The sequence below is a fragment of the Lampris incognitus genome, chromosome 13 (genome assembly GCF_029633865.1).
Source record: "Lampris incognitus isolate fLamInc1 chromosome 13, fLamInc1.hap2, whole genome shotgun sequence".
Taxonomy (NCBI): Eukaryota; Metazoa; Chordata; class Actinopteri; order Lampriformes; family Lampridae; genus Lampris; species Lampris incognitus.
In genome coordinates this window covers 3244600-3257812 of record NC_079223.1, presented here as the reverse complement: position 1 = coordinate 3257812, position 13213 = coordinate 3244600, and the positions used below count along the sequence as shown (strand labels likewise).

At 43.1% G+C, this 13213-nt stretch overlaps 1 protein-coding gene across 9 annotated transcripts in view; it reads left to right on the top strand.

Annotated features, from left to right (window-relative positions):
• Positions 1–13213, top strand: part of slc8a1b (solute carrier family 8 member 1b) — a 368951-nt gene that overhangs the window by 41052 nt on the left and 314686 nt on the right. For all 9 annotated transcript variants that reach the window (XM_056291265.1, XM_056291272.1, XM_056291271.1 and 6 more), the window contains one exon: positions 6398–7188. In XM_056291265.1, coding sequence (XP_056147240.1) covers positions 6398–7188 — 791 coding nt within the window. The remainder of the gene's footprint in view (positions 1–6397; positions 7189–13213) is intronic.

The following is a 13213-nucleotide window of genomic DNA, read 5'->3' as shown; positions in this document are numbered from 1 at the left end:
GACTTGACACCTCCTCTCATCAACACTTCCAGGCTATGCTCAGTACATCAATGCCCAAGCAGTATCTAGATGATATTGAAAGCTACTGGAATATGCTCAGGACTGCAATCACTGGCACCTGTAAAACCACTCTTGGACATAAGGCAAGGCAAGTCAAGGCAATTTACATGGCACATTTTATACACAAGGCAGATTCAATGTGCCTTACATAAAAAATATATATATATATATACATATATATCAACACGGATACAGGAAAAAAGATTTTAATACATTGCAGTACAGGCCTGTTTTGTGCGTCTCGCACTCATCAGCTGCTAATGTGTTTCAACAAAGAATCATACAGTTTGCATTGCCCAGCGTCATGCCCCTAATTTCGGTTGGACAGTGACCAATCAGATGGGGAAACATTCAGACTATAACAACCAATGGGGTAGTAACTTCTAATGTGTTTCAACAAACAATCATACAGTTTGCGTTGCTCAGCGTCAAAGTATTAAAAAAAAATTTCCTGTAACCGTGTTGATATTCCGCTCCTCATTAGCTGAGCACTCACAACACCATTGACGGTTTCGGAAAAAAAAGGTGTATATATATATATATGTATATGTAAAACTTTGTTAAAAGAAACACTCAACGGTAGGGATAGTGCTCAACAAATAAGAAGCAATGTGTATATATAGTGTATATATATATTACATATATTACATATATACATATATTATTGTATAATATGTTTATATATACACAATAAAAAAGGATTTAACAATTCATAGAAAGACATTTAAATGAAAGAATAAAATAATAAAATCAAAATGTGATGCAAAGTTTACAACTTTGCAAAAGTCAAAGTGCAAGGTTTGCAGTTTAGCAGAAAGCAATGGTAAACAAATGTTTTTCATATGGATTTAAAAGTAGCCAGTGTTGGAGCAAGTCTCAAATCTTCTGAAAGTTTATTCCAGCTATTTGTTGCATAATAGCTACAAAGACATCAAAATACATGCATTTTATAGCCAACACTCCATCTGTGCCGCTGATCAATGCAAGGCAAGGGAAATTTATTCATATAGCACATCTCCGCAACAAGGCAATTCAAAGTGCTCCACACAAAACACAAAAGGCATCAAGAGAACAAAATAAAGTATATTAAAAAAAAAAACCCCAATAAAAGCTTCAAGCTTTATTCAACAAAAGGCAGCAACCAAGAGGAAAGTCTTCAGCCTAGATTTAAAAGAACTGAGAGTTGTAGCAGACCTACAGTTTTCAGGGGGTTTGTTCCAGATATGTGGTGCATACAAACTTAAGAGCTACCTCTCCATGTTTAGTTTTGACTCTGAGGACAGAAAGCATACCTGTGCCAGACAATCTGAGTGGCCTGGGTGGTTCATAGTGTAACAGTAGATCAGAAATGTATTTTGGCCCTAAATTTTCAGGGCGTTATAAACCAAGAGCAGAGTTTTAAAATCAATTCTTTGATGGACAGAGAGCCAATGTAGTGACCTCTGGACTGGAGTGATGTGATACACTCTTTGGTCTTAGTAACGACTCGAGCAGCAGCGTTCTGAATCAGCTGCAGCTGTTTGATCGATTTTTTTTTTTAGAAAAACCTGCAAAGACAGTAGTCGAGTCAACTGAAGACGGACAAGATAAGATGAAGAACCACCAAGATTGGTTTGATGAGAATGACCTGGAAATCCAATAGATAATCAACATCAAGAGGCAAGCCTTTACCATGGGACAGAATGACATCAACTGCCAAAATAAACCAGCTGCCCATGCAAGAGCAGTCAGCCATCTAAAGCAAGGTCAGGGAATTGAATAAGCAGTGGTGGATTAAGAAGGCCCTTGAAATCCAACACCTTGCAAACTCTGGGGATACCAGAGGCTTCTTCAATGCTACTAAAGCAATATATGGCCCCAGCTCCCACCATCTAATCCCCCTTCACTCCAAAGATGGGCACACACTGATAACAGACAACAAATCAATCAAAGAAAGATGGTAAGAGCACTACCAGGACATTTTAAACCAGGACTCTAGCCCTGAGATGGATGCTCTCCAACAACTCATCCAACAACCCAAAGAAGAGGAGCACCACCTAGTCTTAGAGAAGTCCAAGAGGCCAGCAGGAAGATGGAAATCAGCAAGGCTGCTGTTCCTGATGGAATACAGGCAGAAGTACTGGTCGGGCAGGTGGATCTACACTCCAACATATCAATGCCCTGTTACATAAAATATGGGAAAAAGAGGGAATCCCTGCGCAACTTGGATACACTCATCGTCTCTGTCTTTAAGAAAGGGGACAATGCAGAGTGTGGAAACTACTGTGGTATTTCCTTGCTTTCCACCACAGAGAAAGCTCTGGGTAAAGTCTTGACCAACAGACTCCTCCCAATAGGAAGGAAATCCTTCCAGAATCCCAGAGTGTTTTTTGTCCTAACAGAGGCATTATGGACATGATTTTTACTGCTCGCCAATTCCAAGAAAAAGCCCCAGGAACAGAATCAACCATTGTACATGGCCTTTATAGACTTAACCAAAACTTTTGATTCCATAAACCACCAGGGCCTCTGGCTAGTTCTGTCAAAAATAGGCTGCCCTGACAAATATACCAGAGTATGACTACTACATGACAATTTGTCAGCTAGAGTACTCAGCAGTTACTGAGATGAGACAGAGTCCTTCAAGGTCCACACAGGAGTTAAGCCAGGCTGGGCCATTGCCCCAACCCTGTTCTCTGCCACCATCCTCCACCTCACTGGTCCCAATCTACCTCAGGGAGTTGAACTCATTTATAGAAATGATGGAAATCTTCCCAACATTTACAGATTCAGGGCCAAAAGTAAAACCACCACCACATTCATCATTGAGCTGCAGTATGTCGATGACAATGCCTTAGTGTCCCTTGCAGAAGAGAGAAGAGCGTACTGGATGCCTTTGCAAAGGAATACTAGCAGCTTGGCCTGGCCATTAACATAAAAAACGACTCATATCCTCTACCAACCCCCACCCAGCAGAAATATGTCTGCTCTGCCCCCATCCATCTCTGTAGACAACACCAGACTCGAAAAATTTGGAAGTTCCCATATCTTGGCAGCCTTCTCTCTCCCCAGAGCCAACATTGACATCAAAATACACTGTCATCTTAGTTGTGCCAGCCAGACCTTCTCAAGAATGAGAAAAAGTGTTTTTGAAAGCTGCCACCTTCAGGCCAGAACAAAAATTTTTCTGTACAAAGTGGTAGTGCTTCCCACCCTACTGTATGGGTCAGAAACATGGACCACATAAAGCAGGCATCTGAATGCACTCAAGGCAAATCAACAGTGATACCTCAGGAAGATCCTTAAGATCAGCTGGGAAGATAAACACTCCAACTTCGGTGTCTTTGAGAAGGCCAACATGCCTTTTATAAACCACCACCATCGCACAACATCAGCTGAGATGGACTGGCCATGTTTTCCACATTTTTGACACTCGGCTTGTGAAACAAGTCCTTTACTCGCAGCTTGTGACAGGATGCCATGCCCCAGGAGGACAAAATAAGCAATACAAAGAACATCAAGGCCCACATCAAAAGGTTTGGCATTGACCTTAACACCTGGGGACAAGCAGCAAAAAACAGACGTGAGGGTGAGGAAAATGTGAGGGTGCTTTGCGCTACACCCATGAACTCTCCACCGTGCTGCTGAAAACAAGCTCAGACTCGGAAAGGAACAATTTACCAGAAAGGCCCAAACCACATCCTCAACCACACCTTCACGCTCTTGCCCACATTGCCCGGAAATGCGGCTCCAGAACTGGCCTTTACGCCCACCTGAAGACCCATAAGGATCAAGAAAAAAAAATGAACAGTCATAGTCGACCCGGAGTGACCACTAATGATGATGGTGTGTGTGTTTGTGTGTGTGTGTGTGTGTGTGTGTGTGTGTGCGCGCGCATGCATGCGTAAATGTGTGTGTATGTGTGTGTGTGTGTGTGTGTGTGTGTGTATATGTATTAAATCGGAATACATTTCTGAAACATCCAATATTTAATGTCACTAAGATGGTCTCTAAGAATGTTAAGTGGGGATAAAGTTGTATGTCATCAGCATAGCAATAAAAAGACGTGTTATGTGCCTTGGAACAGCAAACTGGACCAAGAATGGAGTCAGTAGGAAAGATAGGAGATAAGAGCCAAGGGTCAGTAAGTTTCTTATTTCATCAGAAAATGATCTGTTTAGTTAGAAGAAATAAGTTTACTGTTCTATCCAAAAGACCCTTGGTTTTAAATTTTTCAACATGTATATGGAACTGTATCACAATGAGAGATAAGGGTTCTGGTCATACTCATGTACTTCACATACTTTCACATAGTCTTTGGAATTTGGATATGACAGGGGCCCAGTCAACATTAAATATATCTGTTCTTAGTTTTAATTTTGCAGATATGCTTTCTGTAATATATATTTCTTTTATTTTCATCCTCCAACCTTGTATTTTTGGAGGGTTTGTATTTTTCCAGTTACTAGTTAATTTTTTTGCAATTAAGTGGATTTTTTTGGTTTCTTACCAGGTCATCTGGAACCACACCTAAAATAGCATGCTAGGTTTAGTCATAAATCAAATCCATTTGGACATCTTTCCAAAAAAAATGTGTGTGTGGTTTCCAACATGTCCACACTACACTCTCTCCAGCATAAGCTTGATGCCCCACTATATCTTGTTATATATAACAAGGGGAGTTTTGAAAAACCTAATTTTGACCTTCCAGTCAAACTCTTTCCATATTGGACTCTTTCTTAGTTTGTGTCCATCTCTATATGAATTTTCCCAGATTTCATATTCATTTATAATATTCATTTCTAGCTCCCATTTTTCTTTAATATTCAGAGTGTTACCCATTGATATGGGCTGAAGTATATTATGTGATGTTAAATTATGTTTTATTATTCCCTTTACTGTTGATATGAAAAATATTTCATCGTAAGATGGTACTTTATATATCTGTTGCCACCAGAATGTGCTTGTAAATAGTGTCTTATTTGTAGGAATATGTAAAAGTCGCTTCTAGTGAGATTAAATTCTTGTTGGAATTGAGTCAGATGATCATCGCAGTAAAATCATTTGCCAGAGGTTGCAAGACACGACAGACATGAATATTAAAATCAACCGGAACACAGATCTTGTCAGTAGTTTGGAATAAGCAGGGATAACACTTCAGAGAATTTGTATATGGACTCTTTGCTTGGGTTGCTGATAGGCCAGGACACACAACACTGGAGTTTTCTCACCAATCGAGAAACATAGGAATCCAAAGGAAATGAATTCTCCAAGAGAAATATGGGTGCCTTGAAGGTCTTATTTGTAAATATAGTGGTAGGGGGGGGGTTAGTTCTCCCCCCTGCGCTCTGGGAGGCGCTACAGGAGCCTCAGAGCCTGCACTACCAGGCTCAAAAATGGCTTCTTTCCACAAGCTGTTGCCCACCTGAACCTGGCTACCCACTGAATGTCTGTGGATATTTTCGAATATTTTGTACTCCAGCTCTTTTTTAACTTATTTTTAGCTTTTGGTCTTTATGTGTGTATATCTTATACTGTGTTTGTCTGTGTCTGTCTTGCACTGTTTGGTGAAGCCGCAGCCCTTATTTCATTTTTAACATGTGCCTGCACATTGTTTTTGGGTTACATTTTTAACGACAGTAAATGAATTGAACTGAATGTTTGTGGTCAGGCTAGCAGTTAAGCCGATGAGAAGGGAACCCTATAAGAGGGAATAGAAGAAAACAGTTTGATACTGAGCTCACAATGTGTACGGCATGGGATGGTTGTTATTTTAAAAGAACTTGTAAATTTCCATGGGAAATTTCGATTTTAATTGCTGATTGGTAGATACCAAAAAATTATTGTTACTGTTACTGGTAGCAGAATTATTGCCAGAATTATCTTCATAAGCTGTAATTATCATTATTGTTATTATTATTAGCATATTTTTATATTGTCATTATTTTGTCAAACCCCTATATTGCATATGAAAGACCTCCCATCCTAAATTTCTGATAAGTAAATAGCATTTTATCATAATAAACTGTAGCATATATCTCATAGAATACTTCTTATATCTTACTGAGCCTCGGATGTGAGCCAGCAGCCGACCTGTTAGACTGTTTCCTTAACGTCGCTTGAACTTTTCAACAGTATTAGTTGTCGACATGTTTTTTCTGCTCTGATATTTTTGTATTTTTCTGTTGAGTAGCGTGAGTTTGTTTTTAACAAAAAGTTTTTCTTGAATGAAATACGTTAATATTGACATAATTATGTAATTAATTAAGATATGATTAATAACATGATTATAATTATTAGAAAGTCATGCTGGTGAATTAATACTTGTATATTTCCTTTTTTTTCCTCCCAACAATAGGTGGAGCAGCTTATAGAGCTAGCCAATTACCAGGTCCTGAGCCAGCAGCAGAAGAGCCGGGCCTTTTACCGTTGCCAGGCAACACGGCTGATGACGGGCGCGGGCAACATTTTGAAGAAGCATGCCGCCGACCAGGCACGCAAGGCAGTTAGTATGCATGAGGTCCGCTCCGACACCGGCGACAATGACCCCATCTCCAAAATCTTCTTCGATCCCGGCTCCTACCAGTGTTTAGAGAATTGCGGCACTGTGGCAGTGAACGTGGTGCGCCGGGGGGGCGACCTGACCAAGACAGTTTCTGTAGAGTTCCGGACAGAGGATGGCACAGCCAACGCCGGCTCGGACTACGAGTTCACTGAAGGCGTGGTAGTGTTCAAGCCCGGCGAGACAGTGAAGGAGATCCGTGTGGGCATTATTGATGACGACATCTTTGAGGAGGATGAGAACTTCCTGATTCACCTGTCCAACGTCAAGGTGCTGGCAGCAGACGGGGAGGAGCCCGAGGAAGGCGACTCGGCCAATCACGTGGACTCAGTAGCCTGCATTGGCTTGCCCTCCACAGCGACGGTCACCATCTTCGACGACGACCATGCTGGTATCTTTACGTTCGAGGAGCCCGTGTGCCATGTGAGTGAGAGCGTGGGAAACATGGAGGTAAAGGTGCTGAGGACGTCAGGAGCTCGAGGCGTTGTCATGCTGCCCTACAAGACAGTGGAGGGGACGGCCAGAGGTGGCGGAGAAGACTTTGAGGACACGCATGGCGTTCTGGAATTCCAAAATGATGAGATATTGTGAGTCATTTTTTCTTTTGTCAAACTAAGTATCTATCTATCTATCTATCTATCTATCTATCTATCTATCTATCTATCTATCTATCTATCTATCTATCTATCTATCTATGTGTGACATATGACAACATTTTCTGATAGAACACTCTATGGGAGTTGAAAAACGTTGACTCGGATTCATTAAAAATCTTTACCCATAGTTTGTGTGAGTACCTTCAGAAAATTAAAATGGCACACAACAAAAGTAAAAACACAAATCAAAAATCTCATGTGTCCTGATACAGTGTTCTAACAGTGTTGTCTTCGATATCTCTCTGTGTGTTTCTTTTACTGCTGGATATTATTTTGTTGTGTTTTTTAATGTATGTTACCATGAGATGTATGTTTTTGCTGATGGAATTGCTGCCGATCAGTGTGTGTTTGTACATAAGTGTACATGTGAGGCGTGTGTGTGTGGCGTGGTGGTCACGGTGGTGCGGTGCTGAACACTGCTCATCACGCTGCGAGGATTCAAAGTCTTCAATAACCTCCCCTCCCAGACTTCTTTTCAACTCCTTCCTGTCTTTTTTCCAACATGCATTCTTTTCTTCATCCTCGTCGGTTGGTTTACTCATCTTCGCTGTTGTTTCTCCTGAGCCGGCGTTTTGTTCTGCTGTTGTTTCATTGGACTCTACATTTCTAAGGAACAGATAAAGGTTTGCCCTTAACCATTGCTGTAAGTTGTGCCCCTGCTGGTGCACCAGCAGATGGGATTTCTTGTTTTGTTTCTAACTGTAGTCACATGTCACAAGCTCCACCTACCTCTGCTTCAATGTAATCAGAACTTTAAACATAATTCTTGCAGGTTTTCAGGCCTGGTAACCAAGTACGATGCACAATGACATGACTTGTGTCTGAGGCCTGCAGTCTTCAGTTTACATGCTGCCCCAGGTCACATTTGAAGACCGCCTACTTCCTGTCTGACCTCACTACGACCTATTAGAGAGGAGTGTTTGGCAAACAGGCAGGGATTTATCGATCGGTTGTCTGCAAGTGATAGCTTGTATTCTTACTAAGATGTACTGATACATGGCTCTGCCTGCTTCACATGTGATTTACATCCATTTCTTCTTCATGTTATTACTGTAATTTGGAGGCGGCAGTAGCCAAGTGGATAGAGAATCGGTGTTTTATTGGAAAGGTTGGAACCAAGAATTCCACATTGGTTGCAAAAGCATGTTTTGGAAAAGTAAATGACAAGTGTTCCTCTTTCCCTCAACTAGTGCTGCTGTGTTATTGCCCCGAGGAAAAATAGTTGAACCCCAACTGCTCCAATGAAATTGCTCAGTGACCAACTGTAATAGACAGCAGTTGTATAAAGCAGCGCCAAGATGTGAACGCGTGTATAAATATATGAATGTCACCGAGGGCATTGGTATGAAAGAGCATTTCCTGTTCAGTATAGTCTTCACTCTTGCCTTGGATAAAAATATTTACAAAAGATGTTCTTCTTGTTCCTGTCTTGATGGCTTTAAGTAGACTTTGTCTTTTTAAGTGCAAAAGCACCACTTGGCTCCCGGCTGAAAGCTTTTTTTGACATCTGAAAATAATTTGAGGGTCCCCGCTGTGACACACCGCAGTTCAGAAGTTACTTCAAGCTGGCCCTTGAGAGTCCCTGTTGTCTGCTCGTGACTCTTGTTGAGGGTGTGATCGCTACTCAACCACATATTAGTGCTCCTCTGACCACAGTGGTTTCCATGCACGCAACTGGTTGCTTTGCTGTATTTCCAGCCTGGACATAGCGTGGGACATAAGCCCGGCCTCCCACCAGCCCAATGCTGCTCAGAGTATCAAGATTTTCTGATCTGCCTTCAACTTTAGCAGGCAACAGGGAATTATTTGGAGATCCTGTTGTATTTATAAGACCTATTGGTGGTTGGTGGGTTTCAGGTGTACCATTAAAGTGTCCCACAGAGAGAAAAGTTTTTTTTTTGCCACTGTTGTTTCTGATCAGAAAGGTTAATGATGCAATCTATGAAGTTTGACCTATGCTTCACTGTGGACTCACATGTTGAATGCTGTCTATTGCTTCTCATAATGTAACTGGCTGTGGGTGACAGCGCTACAGGCCAACATAATCATTACAATTTGTTCTGACAGGTCGTGCCACTCTAGTAGTCTTTAATGCCTAAACTGCCCTTACTTGTTAGCATTCCCAGACTTTGTTATAATATCGCCAATATATAGTACTCATTTGTAAACTGGCACTGTTAGTTTTCATTAGGGTGGCGCAGTGGTTAGTACGGTCACCTCATAGCAAGAAGGTCCTGGGTTCGAGCCCGAGGGTAGTCCAACCTTGGGGGTCGTCCCAGGTTGTTCTCTGTGTGGAGTTTGCATGTTCTCCCCGTGTCTGCGTGGGTTTCCTCCAGGGGCTCCGGTTTCCTCCCACAGTCCAAGGACATGTAGGTCTGGTGAATTGGCCGTACTAAATTGTCCCTAGGTATGAATGTGTGTGTGTGTGTGTGTGTGTGTGTGTATGTGTGGGGGGGGGGCCTTGTGATGGCCTGGCAGTCTGTCCAGGGTGTCTCCCCGCCTGCTGCCCAATGACTGCTGGGATAGGCTCCAGCATCCCTGTGACCCCGAGAGCAGGATAAGCGGTTTGGATGATGGATGGATGAGTTTCCATGCCGCTATTTTAAGTATGGCACCCTCCTGCTACAATTTGAAGACTTTTAAGGTACAAAACCACATACTCAACACACAAATAACCCCCCCCCGACACACACACACACACACACACACTTCCTATTTACTCACTTTCTCTCTCTGCTCGTGTTCACAGTGTAAGGCCGTATTGCTGTTTCCCATAAAACACAAAAGGTCAAATGCTGGTGTCACACACACACACACACACACACACACACACACACACACACACACACACGGACACACACACACACACACACACACACACACACACACACACACACACACACGGACACACGCACACAGCCAAAATCAATGTTCTCCGTAAAACACTGGATAAGGTAGAATACTGTCTCTCTCTCTCTCTCTCTCTCTGTCTCTCTCTCTCTCTCTCTCTCTCTCTCTCTCTCTCTCTCTCTCTCTCTCTCTCTCTCTCTCTCTCTCTCTCTCGCTCTCTCAAACACACACTTCGGTGGGTGTGTTCATATTGCCAGTGCAAATCGCTGTTTGCAGTAAAGCCTTCCCATGGTGGCCTGTTGGCGTGTAGCGCTCGCACCTTCAGTGAGAGTACAATAAAGTTAACAGCTTTCCACAGCTGCCGTTTTTACTGGGTGACGGTGGTGTAGTTAAGTTTGAGGCAAAGCCAAGTGCTTTATGGGAAATGTCAGCATGCTCACTCAGTACGCGGCCCTGATCAGTCGGTTAGCTTGGTTGAGACTCCAGAATGTGATGTGAAAGTAGTAATTTGAAGTATTTATCAGCAAACCCAATGTTGAGGTTTTTTTTTAAAACTCCAAGTAAGGGTACAGTAGAGAAACAGAATAAGAAGAGTGTCTGTACAGATGTCTTTAAGGGAGTACCCAATTAATCAAAATTAGCCAATTAAAGTCTGGCTGGAACGGCATTTTGAGAGTATCTGACTTGCGTATCATGACGTAATTCCTGGTGAAACAGGATAGACAGGCTGGACATAATGTTGGGAGGAATTTGATTTGAACACTGAAAAGTGTTGCTAGCTAGCTAATGAATCTTAGCTCTGTGCTGCTAAAAGTGGAAGTTGATTGATGGGTGGATGTCATGATATTATTGGTTGAAATTGGTTGGTTCAAGCCTACATAAGCATGCATCATATTTTGTTTTACAGGAAGAAAACATGATTGGATTTTGATATATAATTACAAAGAAATTGATTTTTTTGTATTTTTTTGGCATATATTGTTAAATAGGTGCTCGATTTGACCAGGATTGTGATATAAAAGGGTTAAAAAGGCATTTTTTAATTCATCTCACCTTTAAAGGAATAAAGGAGTTATTGGTGTCTTTCTACGGCACGGTGGCGCAGTGGTTATCATGGTCGCCTAGCAGAAAGAAGGTCCTGGGTTCAAGCCCCAGGGTAGTCCAACCTTTGGGTCGTCCTCTGTGTGGAGTTTGCATGTTCTCCCCGTGACTGCGTGGGTTTCCTGTGGGGGCTCCGGTTTCCTCCCACAGTCCAAAGACATGTAGGTCAGGTGAATCAGCCGTACTAAATTGTCTCTAGGTGTGTGTGTGTGTGTGTGTGTGTGTGTGTGTGTGTGTGTGTGTGTGTGTGTGTGTGTGTGTGTGTGTGTGTGTGTGTCTTGGCCCTGTGATGAACTGGCGGCCTGTCTAGGGTGTCTCCCCGCCTACCACCCAATGACTGCTGGAATAGGCTCCAGCATCCTGCTACCCCGGTTGGGGTAAGCAGCTTGGATAATGGATGGAGGGAGACTTTATATACCGTGCAAAAAAGAAATACATTATCGGTCTTTACTATTTACTGCATTCATAACCACGGTTGTGGTCACTGTTGTGTCCCGTTCAGGTTACACTTCTGCCATATCTAACGCTCACGGGTGGCGTTCAGATCGTCAGGTTGGATATCCTTCATCTCATGTTCCCTATCAAATGAGATGAATTCAAATATCAGATTTATGAATCACATAATGATCAACTGACTCATCTTTTGTCGCCTAAGGCCCCCTCATGAGAAACACTGGGGTGAAACTCGGGACTGCCGCGAGGAGAGAAGTGTAATGCCAACACAGACCTCAGCTTACAGCATAAAAGTGATGACATTCGTGTGCAATATCTGAGACTTGTTTGAGAATTCAGAAGTATTCTTGATTCTGCACAAACTGAGACAAGAAGGGAATAATCAGAGTATTTTAAGAGCATAATGCAACAGTCACTCGCTGGGAGATAAATCCTGCGATATAATGAAGCCCAGAGAGGAAATGCTTTAACTCTCACTGTGCTGCTCAACATTCCCTTTGTGATGAAGGAGACCCACCCATGGTGACGGAACCTTCTCATCCTGACTTCTGTCATCAAAGAGACTACATTTACATTCAGACAAGAAATCTGGGCGTCCGGGTGGCGTAGCAGTCTATTCCATTGTCTACCAACACAGGGCTCGCTGGTTCAAATCCCTGTGTTACCTCCGGCTTGGTCGGGCGTCCCTACAGACACAATTGGCCGTGTCTGCAGGTGGGAAGCCAGATGTGGGTATGTGTCCTGGTCGCTGCACTAGCGCCTCCTCTGGTCGGTTGGGGTGCCTGTTCAGGGGGAAGGGGGAACTGGGGGGAATAGCATGATCCTCCCACGTGCTACGTGCCCCTGGTGAAACTCCTCCCTGTCAGGTGAAAAGAAGCAGCTGGTGACTCCACTTGTATAGGAGGAGGCATGTGGTAGTCTGCAGCCCTCCCCGGATCAGCAGAGGGGGTGGAGCAGAGACCGGGACGGCTCGGAAGAGTGGGGTAATTGGGGTAATTGGCTGGGTACAATTGGGGAGAAAAATGGGGGGGGGAAGGCAAAAAAACCCAAAACAAAACAAGAGATGTGATTATGAGGAGTTTATATGAGTTCAGTTTATAGCAATATTTTGATTATTGTGTACACATGTGTATGGTAACACATTACTCTAGTATGTAGCGGATGTATATGATGGGGTTGTTGACAGGTGTGCCGTAGGGAGAGAGGGTGGAGGTGTGGTCGGCCTGTTGCGCTGGCAGGAGGCTGTTGGTCCTGCGGCGACTTGGAAACAAGTGTTTTTCTTGCAGGGCTTGTTTGGAGTGTGTGAAATAGTTCAGGAGGAGCTTCATGACATGAAAATAACATGCACGTTCATAATACATGAGTACGAACCCTACGTTACAGGTCCTTTTTTAGAAAAAAAAAAGTTCTGTGCTTCCCCCGCTTTCTGCCTAACCTTCCTCCTCTCTATCTCATCTGTCCCTGAACCCTCAGTCCTCAGTCCTCTCCCCGCTCCCTGCTCCCCTCTCCCCTCGCTCCTCCCCCCTCTGCCCTCTTGCTGTAGTAAGAGTTG